This window comes from Gallinula chloropus (genome assembly GCF_964237585.1).
Source record: "Gallinula chloropus genome assembly, chromosome: 1".
Classification (NCBI taxonomy): Eukaryota; Metazoa; Chordata; class Aves; order Gruiformes; family Rallidae; genus Gallinula; species Gallinula chloropus.
The window spans coordinates 119057191-119072783 of NC_140085.1; the positions used below are offsets into that span (position 1 = coordinate 119057191).

Here is a 15593-nt window from a genome sequence, read left to right on the forward strand (position 1 = left end):
CCCACCTTTTGCATGACAGGGTGCCACATCCCACTCGCTGCCCACCCCCTCCTCCTCATTCCTCCGGGGCTCTGCCTCTCCCACTCGCCCCTGGGGAGGGGAGGAAGAAGCTGCTTCCTTGGCCCAAAAACGGAGCCGGGGATGAGAAGGAAAGTCTCTGGGGGGTGCCTGCAGGGGCACCTGTGAGGGGTGGAGAGGAGCAGGAGGGTGCAGCTGCCTCATGGCTTGTCCCCAGTGCTCCAGAGGGCTGGAGCTTCTCATGGTGGACCAGGACAACTCACAGCGGCTACAACACAGGCAGTGCTGAGGTAGCTACTGCTAGCAAACACACCCAACCCCCACCTGCTAAAATCTGGGCAATAACAATCATCCCCTTCCCGTCCCTCTCCCCACGGTACCTCCCCAGCCCTGGGAAGCTCCGTGTAACCACACACACAGCTTTGAAACGCAACTGCTTTAGTTATCTTCTCTTTAGTGATATTCTGGGTGGCACTCAGCAGACAGAACGCTCATTGCATTACAATTTCCACCTCGTCATTGTGAGACACTATCAGCTGGGTCAGACCAGAACCCACCCTTGGCTGGGCGGTTCAGGCCCGTGGGGTGGGGGGCACCCAGCCCTGCTGGAGGAGCGGAGGTGGGCTCCAGCCAAGCCGCTCTGCTACTGCTTCTCGTTTCTGCTGACAAAGGTGAGGAGGTCCATCGCTGTGACCACACCAAACACCATCTGCTTCATGAAGGAACTGCCCTTTCCATCGACTGTAAGCACAGAAAATGCCAGTTTAATGGGGGAAAAGATAAAAAAAACAGAACACAGCTCCCCCCTCCCCACAGCTGGGCAGAGGCTGCTACTCGTTTATGAAGAGAAAACCTTAACGGGGACGGCAGCATTTCAGCAGCAGTGAGGGGTGCAGCCTCGGTCAGGGGACTGGGATCACATCTGGGAGGTTTGAGCTGCACGCAGCTCCTCACCAGAGCGGGGAAACTTAATTTCCCAGTTGCCTTTACCCAACCTCTGTTCCAGTTCTGCTGGAAAGCGTTTGCAGGCCGAACTAAGGGGACTCTTTAAAAGCAGCAGTGAGACACTTCCTGCTCTGCTCTCATAAGGTCCTACGTTGCCGCCGCCGTTACTAAAACAGCATCGCAACAATCGCTTTAACTATCTGAGAAATGTTTTCTTAAATAAAAATTAAACTAGTCACCAGAGCCCAAACACGAGATAAAATGCAAGCTCCAAAGGTGTGGGGAGAAAGTAATAAATAAGGGGTGGGGGGGGGTAACTGACGGCATTAAAACAGCGGCTCTGGCAAAGCAAACGGGTGTCGCTTGAGAACCAGCGCGAGAGGCACTGTGTACAGCGGGCTGGTATTTTTTGGAGGGTGCCATTTAATTTGCGGATACCATATAATTTATATCGAAATGTGATACAAACCAGATTTTTTCATGAGTTTATGACAACTTCGCTGAGGAAGGAAGGTCTGCCAAGCATTGTTTTGGGGGCGGGGTGGGGAGAGAAAATTGGAAACGCACGTCGAGGGCAGGTCTGAGTGAGAGACTTCAGCTTGAAATGTTTCCTGGGAACGTGGCTGCACCTGCAAGCCAGCTTTAGGGCTGACAGGGCTTCGGGGCCGTGGAGATACAAGCAGTTTGCACACGGGGTGGGGGGGGGCTTCAGAGGCCCCACGTTCAGCAGGCAGCCCTTTGCTGGCAGTCCACACAGCGCAACATCGCGTGCTGCTCACCCCAGGAATGCTGTGCGTGTTCAGTGTGTAATCCCGTGAAATCAGTGTAATTACAGCCTTCGGCTCTAGTTTAGAAGCGCTAAACACGGGTCTTCTGGCTGCTTCCTCACGTTGCTAACATTTTAAACACAGCAGCTCCCTTGAGATAAGGCCAGATTCGTACCTCTAGAATTTTTACGGTATAATTGTACTGGAAAGGTGTGTTGGGTCAGATTCGCAGAGCAGCGCCTGCCACCATACCTGTTTTGGTCAGGGGAGCAAGGAGGTGTGACCCCTGTTGCCGTCAGCACAACCCTCGTGCTGACGCTGTCTCGACCGCGCGTGACTCGACTGAGCCGGTTCGCTTCACCGGGGAGGGGGTGGCTGCACAGGGGCTTGTCGATACACCAAAGCTGCTGGTCAGGATGCTTTACTGGCCTCATCTAAAGGTGCAGAGCATCCCTGTACCCAGCCACGGGCCAGGTAAGGTTCATACACAGATGCCTCGGACTGCACATGCCAGTGTGCACCGTGCCTCCTGTGTCCCAACTCACGTGCCCCTGCCACAGGGCTTCCTCGCGGTCCCATACATTGTCTTTAGCTTTCCCAACTCACCCTGGACCTCGAGGGTAGGTGTCTGATAGCACCCAGCATGCCAGCCCCCTTAGCACACGGATTTATCCAGCCCCTGGGGGCACACAGGCATGAGGCCATCTCTTGGCTGTGTCTCTGGAGGTGGCAGGTAGGAACAGGGGTGTCTAGAGAAGGTGGTGCAGCCTCAGGTCCTGCACAGTGGAAGGTCTTTAAGCAGCGGGACGCAGACTGTGCAGTTTGTGCCCTTGCTCTTGGATGCCCCAACTACACCAAACCTTTACCTAATGTGCCCAAATGCCCTTTTCCACCTCGTGCTCAGGATGCTATGTCTGCAGAGATCCCCAGCTGCCCTCATGTTTCCTCTGCTGCCCACAGCCAGCAAGGCAGCTGAATTTGGTTTCAAGGTCGAGACTAAACCGATACTAGAGGCCTGAGCCTACATCTGTGCTGCAATGGCACTGCACCCCAAGCTGATCCCCACAGTCCACCTTGGCTGTCAGAGGGGACCAAACAAAATCCCATCCCCAAAAGTAGGTTTCCATGGGAAACCATGACAGCAGGGGAGGGCATGGAGCTGATGTGTGCTTCAGCATCACCCCTCCAGGCAAGGACAACACAGATCCCATAGCCAGGATCTGGGAAGTGATCCTGCAGGATACACATCCACTAGTGTGTTGGTCCCGGGCTCCTGTGGTTAAGGTTTCTCCCCTCTGCCCGTATCGCTCTGATGTCAGGGAAGGGTGAGTAGTTGGCAGCTCGGGGGTGTTGCAGAGCCACGGGGCAGACACCTGCCCTGCCAAGGCTCAGGGGCTGCGCGTGGAGCAGCTGCACTGATACTGCCAAGCACAGGGTGAGGGTGTCTCTCTCCCCTCTCGAACGTCCGCGCAAAGCCCACACCGTGCTCCTGCAGATACCTACACTGCATCTGCTCATGTACAACGATAGCAAAATGGTCATTCTCCAGGATGCAGGAAAGCTTCCCAAGGCTGTCCTCCAGGCCAATCTAAACAGGGCAGAAAGAGTCATTTTGCATTTCACTTCATATTTATATGAAAATGATGTGGAGCCCGAGTCCTGCCTCTGCCTGTAGCCGTGACTGGTCAGGGTGGCACCCAGATGGACCAGGATCAGGTGCACCTCACTCATCTGCACAGTTTTGGGGAGATGAGAGGGGATATAAGCAACCTGCAAACCTGGCTTTGCTGTAGATGAAATACAACACTGTCTCCCCCCAGCCCAAAGGGCCTCTGTGGACCAGCATGAGGTGGTGGCTCACCTCCTCTAAGACACCACCTGTTTACCTCACTCCATCTCTGGACCACTGACAGCCATTCAACCCAGGCGTCCCTCCCCTGCACACCCACAGGACCTGCCCTGTGTCCTGTCAGAGACTGTGTCTGCTGGCCCAGCTCTGCTAAACTCTTGCAATGGTTGGGCTTTGATTTCAGAGCATGCTGATCCCCCAGCTGGACAAAATCTTTTGACGATGTAAGGCTGGGAATGGATGTTCATGCACTTTTCTCCTGAGGTGAAAGCTCCTGTGTCTGAACCCCGCAGGCTCAGCAGCATTTTTTGCAGGTACTTGTCCTTACTCTCATATCCATGTTGTCCCCATCACCCTCCCCACCTCTCTCTACCTTCACCTCTTTGTCTTTTCATTGACCTCCCAGCTCCTCTCACACCTCAGGGCAGTAGTGCTGCCCCAGGACAGCAGTTGACACCAACCACGCAGCTGCAGCCATAGCAGTACCTTTGAGAACTGGTCGTAGATGACCTTCGTAACGGGGTCTGAGAACTGTGCGTTTCCAGCCAGCACTGAGGTGAGGGTGTTGCTGAGGGTCACCATTCCCAAAATAAGTCTGTAAGAGAACAGGGAGTTTTCAAAACGGTCAGACCTGAGGTAGGGCACATGTTTTATGTAGGGGCTGAACTGCTCCCTGCCAAGTGCCATCAGTGGGAGGCACCGGCTTCCTCCTCATCTGAGCAGGAGGAGAAGATCCTTGTCCTCACCAAGCTGTAGGTTTAACAGTAATTAAAGTCTGCATTGCAGTCCAGGACTTAGCAGCTGGGAGAAGAACCTCTAGTTGCTTATTTGTGTGGGTTTCCCACCCAGCCATCACCTCTCCTCTGGCGTCCCTGTGCCTGTGCACTGAGCTAGCCTCTGCTGAGTCTTGCAGGCACTGGATTTGGCTTTGACCTTAACTGGCTCATTTACAGGGAGTTTTCCTGATGAATCTTCACCAAAAAAAAGCTGATGATGTTCTTCAAATACAGAATCCAACACAAGAGCCCCATCACTGCATCAATAAGTGGGACTTTCTCTTTAGCGTCATCAGGGCTGCTTTTCCCAAGTGAAGGGCTGTCTCTGTAACAAGTAAAAATAGTTACCCTGATTCAGCAACAACAGGAGCTTGGTCGTATCCTTTCTCCTGGAGGATCTCAATTGCCTTTTGACAGCTGACTTCTGGGAGAAGAATGAGAGGGGCTGAAAGATTCAGTTTCTGCACCTTGATGTTCCACCACCTGTTGAGAGACAAATGGCAGCACCAAGCTGTTAGTCTCTGCTGCGCGGCTGTGGGCCTTGCCCAGGGAGGCAAGGCCAGAATTGGTAAGACCAACCATACAGAGATATTCAGCCTGCCTGCAATGCTCTCCCCTCTCCTATGCCCAAAGCAGAAATGCTGCAAGCCCATCGTGGGCAGGTTTTCTTGGAGCCAAGCTTTCCCTTGTTCATACAACTCCCAAGGCAGGGCTTGGGCCAGCAGTCAGCTAGCTGCTGAGGGCTTCACTGCAAGCTCATGAGTGGAGGCCCTGGTCCTCAAGTGTATCCTCAGTCATCAAAATACAGCATTTGCAGCTCTGCCAGGAGACAGCCTGGGAGAGATGCTTGTGTGACCTACAAGGCACAAGCTGCGCTTGTTTGCTGGGAACAACAGGCAACTCTCAGCTCATCTCAGCCCTTCATCCTGGCCAAACAGGCAAGGAAATGCTAGAGGCTGGAAGGGCCAAGAGTAATTCCGAGCAGTCACGGGAGACCTTGGAAATATATTAGGTTTTTAGGAAATATTTTGCGATAACCTTTGGTTATAGCAACCCAAAGGAGCAAGTGACATCAGTAATACCCGCTGTGAGGCAAGGCGCTTTCCAAACAACCAGCATTTGTCCGGCCACACGTCAGCTGGCATCAGCAGTTTGTCTCTGATTCCCTGCCTGGAGGGGACTCTTCCCCCATGGAGTGTGAGACAGCTGAGTTGGTCAACTTTTCTGGCCCGCACTCTGTGAGAATGAAAATTCACTCTTCCCTGCCTGAAAAGACCTTCAGAGCTGTTTGAAAGGGTGCTTGCTACAGGAGGGACTTATCTCCTCACTGGCCTGATGTTTCTGTGAACATCAGCTGTGGAGTAGAGTGAGGAGGTTTGAGTGGAGCTGGATGTCCACCTCAGTAGTTCTGCTCGGCAGGTTTAGGTGGCTTGGACAATGACTGCCACATGGGAGGGGGTCAGCAACTTCAAGACAGAAATGGCCCCTTTCTAGTCTTTGACAGCAGAACTGGGATAACTAACAACTCAAAAGAGAGGAGCTGAAATCACAGTCTCCCCAGAGGAATCTGGACTTAATTTTGTTACTTCTAAAAGATAATACTTTCCTTTGAAGATAATAATTTCCAGACTCAGAAAGCTGATTCCCTTAGCACTGTTTATGCCAGCAGAAGATGTCTTACCAAGGCTTGTGCTCCTGGACGTCATTGAGGAAACCATTTTTTATCATCCACTTATCATTCACAAATTTGGACCTAGAAATCACCAACAAAGAGCAAGTCTGTAAGCCCTCCAGAAGAAGTCGTGCTTTGTTTCATGCACCAGACCACAGCACTGCCCCGGGGCTCCCATGATTTTTGCAGCTGGCTGCTCTTAGCCCCTTTTAAGGTCAACGGGAGCTGCGGGTGCTCAGTAACTCTTACAAGCATGCCAGCTATTTGCCTTCCTAACTTTAGGCATGCAAGTTCAAAACTGTAGCTTGACTGATTCCTGCTCCGTGCAGTCAGTCAGGGACAAGAGGAGGATAAAACCCAGGTGTCCCAGCACGCAACCCCTGGTGCTTGCCACTGCAGTTTGCTCCTTCTCCCTGTTGTCTATTTTATTTCTTTTCCTGTGAGCTGCTCGAGGGAGACTCCCAGCTCCAGGCTTACTCCAAGTGCCAGGCTATCAGACTCATTGCCCTCTGGCAACCCACACCACCTGGGCTCAGTAGCCCTAAGCTCACGTCACCGAAGGGCACCATGACCCCAACCAGGGACATATGCAGAGGGCGATGGTGAAGGCTGTGGGAGTTCCCACCCCACTGCCAGAAAGCAGGAGAGGAGGAGAGAAACTCACATGTAGTTCCTGACAGAGTCGGGCAGGATGACAACACAGCGCTGACCCTCCTGCAGCTCCTGGGCAGCCCGCACGGCGACCGACATGGCACTGCCCGAGCTGCCACCTGGATGGGCACCAAGAAGAGAGAGAGAAGCATTGGGGCTGCCCAGGGTGTAGGGCCACAGTCTTTGTGTAGTCTGACACTACCAGGGGCACTGAGACCACGTGGTAGCAGAGGTGGCACATCATACACCAGAGCAGCTCAAGACACTGGGGGTGGGAGGACAATTGGCCCCACAGCCTTGTAGCTTTTAGGGTCAGGAAGAGGTAGGGCCTGAAGGGTCGTGGTCATATGGTGGCTCTTGGCAAGGAACTTATGAGGCAACATAAGAGTCACCTAACGAACATCTTGAACCTCGTCTTGTGATGACTCTGAGGGCACTCCAAGGACTGAAAGGTTCAATATGGGGCCATTCATACCACTGCTGACCATGCTGCACCCCTTCTTTGGGTGAGGAGACCATGCCAAAGCTAGAGTTTCTGGCTGACATATTTGGCAGTCAAAGATTGGCTTTAAATGCATTGTAAAGACTGAAAAACCCATAAACATTACATTCATGCTTGGAATACCAGGCCAACGTGATGGGAAGACTTAAATGCTGCCTGTGTCTGTGTGCACGCATGTGGTTTGCTGCACGTAGGGAAAGCAGGTCCCTGCTTTACAGAGGCAATTCTTCCTCCAGTAGTTCGAGTACTGGAAGTCAAACATATTCCCCTATCTGTGTGCCAATTACACACCACACTCCAGGCAGCACGTATTTTACAGCAGGTTAATTAGCACCGGGTCACATTTTTCAAACAAATGAGGAAAGGTCCTGAAAAATGCAGTTCTGGGAACATGAAGCTGCTCACAAATTACAGCTGAGTTTCAGCAAGTGGTTTCTGTGGAAACACAGCGACCCTGTGCCTGCTAGGTTAAAGCAACACTTCAGCCTTTCGTTATGAATGGCCCGATCTTGTCCAAAACTCCCTGGATGTGAGTGCCCAGGGCTTTTATCAGCTCTCACAACAAGCTGGACACAAACCTACAGCTATCAGTTTGGTGGCAGGGAAGGCTGAAAACCACTGATGCCATATAGAGGCTCTCAGGGTACAGGCAGGGTTTGTCTGAGGGCACCTGTTCTTTTCGGAAAGCGGGTGGGATCGCTTACAGCTTGTTGGCACAGGGAGAAATACTCAGCAAGAACATCTTACACTTTCTTTACTTTCAAACTTCCCTGTTCCAAATCTGTCACCTCTAGCGTGGCAGCCATTCAACAACAGAGAGTACAGCCTTGCAGAGTTGGTAGTGGAGCGACAGTTTTAGCCCACCTGTCTTGCCCTGAGTCCCATTAATCCTCTCTTCAGCTCTTGTAACACTACACCAGAGAGTCAGGCCTGAAGATCCAGTTCCATGCACAAAAGTGCTCCAGTAAGAGGAGAGTTATTGCTTCTATAATTACTGTGGCCGGTGAGTCAGACCTCAGACCACTGACTCACTGCCACACCTCTGAAGTCTGCAGTGACCTGTGCACCAGCTCAGGGTTTGGCCATTCAGCCCACTTAACCTAGCAGGCACAAAATGCAGAGAGCACCTACCCCGAAGCATTTTGCTCCCAAAAGGATGAGGTTCAGACAGTCTGTTAAGAAAGGCAATGTTTGTCAATGGTGCTTACCACACAACAATCCCTCCTCTCTAATCAGCCTGCGAGACATGAGGAATGAGTCTCTGTCGTTGCATTTATACCACTGATCAATCACCTGGAGAGAAAGCAAGAAGGTTGGTTCTTGGCGGTGTTATTTCAGGCTGTCCTGACCCTGAGACATGCCACGGTGCCGATGCTCACAGCATCTGGCAGCTGCCGTGAGCTGCTCCCCACACTTGCTGAAAGCAAACGCATTTGGCCGGGAATCCTTGGTCCGAGGGGTGTGTCCTTGCTTGCAGGCATCTTTCCAGCCAGCACCCTTTCCTTGGAGAGTTAGGGATGTCTGACAGGCCCATCGTCAGGATGCAGAAGAGGGAGCGGTGTTCGTGATGTCCCAGGCTAGGCTAGCACTAACTGTCAAGGTTCTACCAGGTAAAATCAGATCCAACTACAAGAAGAGTTTTGGGTCACTACAGGTCAAAGCTCCAAAGGTCTGTATCGGCCGCAGAGATGTCGTTAACGCAGCCCCTGAAAACAGAAAGAATCTGGGGTGTGAGACTGGGAAGAACCTTTCTAAGAATGAGGGCAACGGGGGGAACAGGCAGCTTGAGTTGGGGCGTTAAAGCATGGTGCCTGGTGGCAACTGGTACATGAAGAAGACATTTGACAAGAGGCCATACAAGGTGCACAGTCTGCTGCCTTACATGGCTTGGATCTTTTCTTCCAGCCCATAAAAGGTGCAGGGTTTCTGCTGTGTGCGTGTGGTGCCTACAACAGCGAAGGGTTGGGAAAGGCTGGTGTGATGCAAAGCAGCCTCAGCACTGGCCTCCTCCATGTGACTGTAGTGCAAGAGGCATGCTCTGAACATTGGTGAGGCTACCATGGCCTATTCCTCATTTGCCCTGTGTTTGGCTTCTCCTTGCAGGTCAGCTATAATCAGATTTACTCAGAGAAGATACCTTAGTGCTGGGGTCCCAACCCCCACACAACAGCTTGTTCTGCACTGGGAAGGCACATGTATAGCCTGAGGGCTGGGCCCAGCCAGGTGCCAGAGCTGGCTGCATCTAAAATTTGGGGTAGGTTGGATGCAAAGGCAAAGATCAGACAGAGGCTTCTTGTCACACAGCTACTTACTGATCTGTCAAGGACCGTAGGGATAAAGTCATGCCCGATCCCCTCCACCTCGATGGTTGTGGTGTCTGTCTGGTTCATCTCACTGGGCAGAGCAACGATGGAGCCATCAGGATCAACGCCGATGATCTTTAAGGGCAGGAAGTTTTGTTAAACCACATAGGGGAGTCAGAAGTAGCCAAACACACCACTCAAAGGAAAAATGACCCACGCCCTTATCAGCTACGTTTTCCTTTCTGTGATATTCCCATCCATTGGCAGCATGGACAGCTTCCAGGATGAGAAGGTATTGTTTCCTACTGTCTTTTTAAATAGATCCTAAGTAGTGTTCAGCTGCTGCAGGAGTGATGGGTGGCTTAAAATGTTCTCACTCTCGAGGTGTTTGTCATCACCCTTTTGGCAGAGCCCACTGCTTCCAAAGCTCAACCCTTAGGGTAGCGTGGGCACTCCTTAATCTGCTCCAGTGCACAGCCAGCTAGTTAGCTCAAACCTGTAGAAACCCATGGCTACAGACACCCCTTCTAGATCTAGTTGCATTGGCTGATGGAAGCACCTCTCTGATTCCTTAGAGCTGTACATCTGGGCTGAGGTTGCACTCAGCTTAAGAAGGGATGGGGACACTGCTCCACATGCATCTTCGGGCGGTCAGCGAGGTTATCTCATGCCCAGGTCCCTCAGTGGCTGGCTCAGCAATCCAATCTCAGTTTGCCATCAGTGGACTGGGGAACCCTCACACTCCAGCTACACTGGGGGGGCAGTAATCATCCAACCTTCACTCTCTCCTGAAGCACAAGCTCTGCGGAATGAGCATCTATGGCTGGTGTCAACCACAGAGCACAGAGGCTTTTGCAACAGTAGCTGAGAAGCACTTGCACAGTCTGTTCCCCCCGTGGAGCTGCCAGAGTGGAAACTTTGAGCAGCCAGGTTAACCAGGAGCAGCAGCAGTAAAGGGGATCAGTAGGGCTGGCCACTTCTGCAGGGGACACCTGACTGTGTCCATCCTGCAAAGGGCAGGGCACTGGGCAGGGTGGGATTAGCAATGGGACTTCTAAGGCACTTGGATGGATCTAGGGCAAGCTGAGCATGGCACCAAACGGCTTCTAACAAAAGCCAAGCTTGCTGTGACAAACAAATAGGTGGAGACAACAACTGCTAGGGGGCTAGGCTGGATCAAAAGCACAGGCAGGAAAACCTAGGCATTTTCCATGACTCCCAGCAGGTTCCCAGCTTACCTTGCAATCTGGGCACTTCTCCTTCAGCTTCCTGGCGATGCCGGTGATGGTGCCGCCGGTGCCAGACCCAATCACCACCATATGGACCTTGCCTGCAGGTTAGGGAAGAGAGAGGCTTGCAGGGGCTCAGAGTGGCCTCCAGCATAGTCTCCCCATTATTCAGGACCCTGAGTGCAGATCCAGATGCTGTGTCCCTCAGCTGCTACAGCCCCATGTGCAGAAAGGATAGGCAGAAGTCACACTAGCAGAGCGGCTCGGATGAGCGTGCAGGATCTGAACACAGCTGCTCCTGGCTCAGCACAGGGGGCTGAACGTGACCTCCAGCTCTCCCAGTGGTCTCCATGATTTCTGCATCTTTGGCATCTACTGGCTTAAGGGGGCAGGGAGTATCCCAGTGTTCCCAGCCCTTTCAAACTGTACCACGTTGAAGCAAAGCATGCACATCTATAACAACACATATCAATAACAGGCACAGCTTTCCAGACAGTGTCAGCACCTACAGTAGAGCGAGGGCAGAGCTCTGCCTGGCATTGATGTCAGTCCGATGTAGCCCTGCTAGCATCAGTGAAATTACACTGGTGTAGGAGCAGAGTCAGCATCAGGCCTTCAGAGCCCTGTGCTGCAACTTCATTGGGAAAAAGGGATCTATAATTCACTGCTGGCAGCCAGTAGGAGCAAATCTAAACGTCGTAGTGGAGGGAAGGCTGGGACTCTATTGTTTCTGTTGCTACCCGACTGCCTTACAATTATGAAAACTGTTCTCCAGTTAAAACCCTTGAGCCCTGTTTACATTTTAGACTGCTCCCAGGGCTGGCAATAAATTTCACTTCTATCTGCACAGCCATGGACTGGGATAGGACTTTATCCTCCCCCAGCCATCACATTGAATGTCATCAGCCTGTGGAGTTTCAGTCTATTTTGATTTGCAAATGAACGCTGCTGGATCAGATGCAGCTTGCCGTGCCCTGATGAATTTGTATTCCCCAGTGAGGCCACCTTGTGCTCTCAGCTGGTGGGTCACAGAGAAGTCAGTGCTGCAGAGGTGTTGTAGCTGCAGAGATGGGCTCGTCCTCCTTGAGTGCAGCCTGAATTTGTTAAGTCTCTGGACTCCTCCCTTAGGTTTTTGAAAGGAGAGGCCGTAGCAGGGAAGCCCTGCAGGCTCAGGTGGATCTGGATGGGATTACGCAGAGTTGCCTCACCCTGTGCGTCAGTATTATCGAGGGTGACTTCACCTACAGAGGCCCTTTTGGCCGTGTCTAGACATTTAGGTCAGTAAACGATGTAAAACAAGCTTCTCAGAGAGGGCTGTGGCTCTCTGCACTTCCTCAGCCCACAGAAACAATAGTGCAGACAGTACCTTCACACTGCTCCAGGATCTCCTCCGCTGTGGTGTCGTAATGAGCCAGGGGGTTGCTTGGGTTTCGGTACTGTTTGTTTCAACAGAGAACAGCACCAGTTACTGTCTGAAGTGTAGGTCAAATACCAAACTAGCAGTGGCTCCTGCTGAGCTTTACCCAGAGCATGCAGCCGCCCAGCCAGGCCAGGTGACAGGTATTCATCCTGGTTGTCACTTTGGGACAGGTTTCTAAGCATGTTTGGGATTTGTCCACGCTGCAAGATCAAACATGCCTACAAGCACTCATTCTCTTGTCACTTGGTTCCTATTTAGTGTGGGGATGGTGCAGCAGCTTTGCCATATGCTGCACTGCCAGGTTGTGTAGGATTTGATGGTCTTGTTAAAGTCCTAGCTGCTGCACACAAGAGAGCTCCTGGGTGTTTTAACTATTGCTTAGCCAGAAACATTTTTATCCTTCTCTGCTGCCCTGAAAAAGTTGGAAACACAGCCCCACCATACTTCTAAAGGGCTCAGGAAACAGAACAACATTCCTCCCTTAAAAAACTTCTTTTCAAGTGTCATATATGTAATTTTGTGAGCTGCTTTGGGGCATTTGTGGCTGGCAGTGCAGCAATTTAGGTGGCTGGGAAATGTGGGCTGGAGTAGTTGTCCTACCTGTACAGAGGGATTTACTGCAAGGGGTGCACAGGTACAGCACTGAAATGTGTGCAGCCCTGTGTTCACACCTGTGGACCAAGCTGCTTCTGAAAAGCATGTTCAGACACTGAGCTTCCTGTTAGCAGGAAGATAATTTATAGTTTCCCTGACTTTCCTGTGCTCTAGGAGTTCCCTGCCCACTACAGGGATCCCCTCTTGCAACGGGGTCAGGCTGGAAGGAGACGTGCCTTCCTGTACCGGTCCCAGTGCTGCTGGTCTATTTTCCCTCTACAGCATGAGGTTTATTTCTGAGGCAGAACAGAGGCTGCCAGCCAGGCATTAAAAGTGATTTTTTTTTTCAGGTCATAGTTAAATCTGAAGCAATTTGAGGAGCAATTTGAGTGTGCGAGAGAACCCAGCCTCACCCACATCCAGGCTTTGGCAGCAGTATTACAGGTTTGGAAGTGTCCCTTGTTTTGCTCCTGCCACCTTGTGCTTTACAGAGGAGCGATTCGGTTTCAAACACCATAACACACTGATGAGATCCGCCCCCGCTGCCAATTTGAGCGAAGGGCCCGAAGCCCGGCACACTTGGAGCACACGCTATAAACCACATTTGGAAAGAGAGTTGGTGCAGGAACAGTGTTTACCTGGTCCAGGATGTGAGAGTTTGGGATTTCACTTTTCAGCTTCCAGGCAACACGAATGTTAGACTCCGGGGCATCAAAGCGGGTGCACGGGGTCCTCACGATTTCAACACCCAGGGCCTTCAGAATATTGACCTTTGAGGGGGAAGAGAGTAGATGTAACACAACTGATCCCACGTAGTGATGGTAATCCGAACCTGCAGGCTTATGGCAGCATCAGATGCCAGAGGAACTTCACATGTGGGAGACATTTAACATTTGGAGATACAATGTCTGATTCTCAATTATACCAGCTCTGACATCTGCCTGGCACCTAAAGACTCCTGCCTGAAGCTGGCACGTGGATTCAAGCCTGGTCTCATGCCCCTTTCTACTTGGAGGGCAGGCTGGGGGCACAGCAGAGGTAGGTAACACTGCACTGCTCCTTGGTACCCAGGGAAAGGGGCAGAAGGGAACCAGGGTAGGGAGCAGTGGCTCCTGTGTGCTGCAGTCTGAGCCCCTACATGCAACAAGAAGGTCTATAAGATGTCTTTGTCCCACGTCCCTTCTCTCACCTCACCAAGTGCAGGGAAGGACCAGCTACAAATCAGCTGTAGGGTATTAATCCACTCACCACGGGGGGAGAGAGGGTCAAAAGAGAAGGGTGGGTGAGTGCTGGGGTGCCTGGAGATGAAGTCCATGACAGGTGGAGGTGGCATCTGATCCACACGAAGCTTAAGTGAGATTTAGGTTGAAATGAGGGTGGTGCTTTGGAGAAGGGCTCAGTTTTGAGCTAAGTCAGGGTCCAGGTCTGGCTTCACTGTCATGAGTTAGCTGAGTAGTTTGGCTCCCCAAGGCAGAGATTTCTGCAGTCTCCAGGATGGCAGTTTCACCTCATCACCAGCTCTCATGCAAGAAGGCAGCTCAGACAACCATGTCTCCAGGTTAAAGAAAACCATAGCGACAAGGAAAGACCAAGTGACAGGTCAGATGTGAGAGGAGAAGACAGCAGGACCGACAGCAGAGCCCCAGTGCCTGCCTGCCTCCATCCAGCCCTTGCCCTCGCAGACAGCAGATCCTGCTCCATCTCTCTGCAGGCACACGCTGTGTTTGGCTAACACATGACCTCAGCTACACTGCTCACGCTGGATGATCAGCCAGGCCACCACAGTGTGCTTTTCTTTCATCAAGAGGAAATCTTCTGAGTAACTACAAAGCAATGTCAGTGTGTGCGTGGTGAGGCTCCTCACCCTTTGAAGGAGAGGGCACTCTGTCTGTAGAAAGGGAGAGGCAGGGTGAGGCAGGGGGGGAGATGTTCCCCAGCTGCAGGGTAATACTGTACAGAGCTCTGACCTTTTCCATGCTCATTTTCTCCGGCAAGACGATGATGCAGCGGTAACCTTTCACTGCAGCCACCAGGGCCAGCCCGATTCCTAGGGGATGGGGAGGAAAGGGAATTGGTTAGTGACAGCATTTGGCAAGGCCGACCGACACACATTGCTGCCTACCTTCCTCTCCCACCCATGAGCACAACCTAAAAATGTCAACCCATGGGCTACAGGTGACAAGGGCACCCTGCTGGGATGTGCCAGGAGCCTGGGAGGATGCACTAATGGGCAAGCCCAGCTGCAGTGTCCCTCTTGCTCAAGAGCCTGTTAGCGTGACACAGAGCCAATGGCAGGGCCCGGGAGCGCTTTCCTCCCCTCACCAAGGCTCAGGTCTCTTCCTTTGCTTTCGGGGACACGGGAGAGAGGAGGTGATTTTTGTCTCAGGAGCACCTTCCCCTCCCCCTCAACTGCTCTCAGCTGGACACACACAGACAAAGCTGCACGTCACCTTGTGTCGAGCGGGCAAAGGGGATCTCCTCTCCGGTTTCGCTGTGGGTGATGGATGGAGCCAGCTGCTCCCCAGCTAGAGGGGGGAGGTGAGGCGGGAGCAGCATGTCTGTCCCTGCGAGAGGGCGCTGGGGGTGGGCAGGGTCATGGTGCCACCCCGACTGCCCCAGGTGGGCAGGGAGCCAGGGCAGCCAACGGAGAAACAGTGCTGGGGCACACAGGCCCCCTCACCCCTGTGGCTGTGGGTTGTCCAAGGACAGGGGGGCTGGTTCGGGGGCACCTGCAGCAAACGGGCCAGTAAGGAGTGAAATTCCTAGAGACAAGCTCTGATTTCTATGGCTAGTGAGAGGGAGGTGGGGAACACAGGGAGGGACATGGCTTCAACTCTCTCCAGTGTGCCTTGACAGCCTCCACTGTG

The 15593-nt window shown here is 52.5% G+C and overlaps 1 protein-coding gene across 1 annotated transcript in view; it reads right to left on the reverse strand.

Moving 5' to 3' along the window:
- Window positions 1-480: 480 nt before the first annotated feature.
- LOC311205114 (cystathionine beta-synthase-like) overlaps window positions 481-15593 on the reverse strand; it is a gene marked incomplete at its 5' end in the record, with an annotated part of 28467 nt that continues 13354 nt past the window's right edge. The window contains 12 exons of the mRNA XM_084279406.1: window positions 481-759; window positions 3234-3318; window positions 4066-4174; window positions 4704-4838; window positions 6037-6108; window positions 6692-6797; window positions 8389-8473; window positions 9493-9618; window positions 10722-10813; window positions 12079-12148; window positions 13365-13496; window positions 14694-14773. Coding sequence (XP_084135532.1) covers window positions 662-759; window positions 3234-3318; window positions 4066-4174; window positions 4704-4838; window positions 6037-6108; window positions 6692-6797; window positions 8389-8473; window positions 9493-9618; window positions 10722-10813; window positions 12079-12148; window positions 13365-13496; window positions 14694-14773 — 1190 coding nt within the window. The 3' untranslated portion in view covers window positions 481-661. The remainder of the gene's footprint in view (window positions 760-3233; window positions 3319-4065; window positions 4175-4703; window positions 4839-6036; window positions 6109-6691; window positions 6798-8388; window positions 8474-9492; window positions 9619-10721; window positions 10814-12078; window positions 12149-13364; window positions 13497-14693; window positions 14774-15593) is intronic.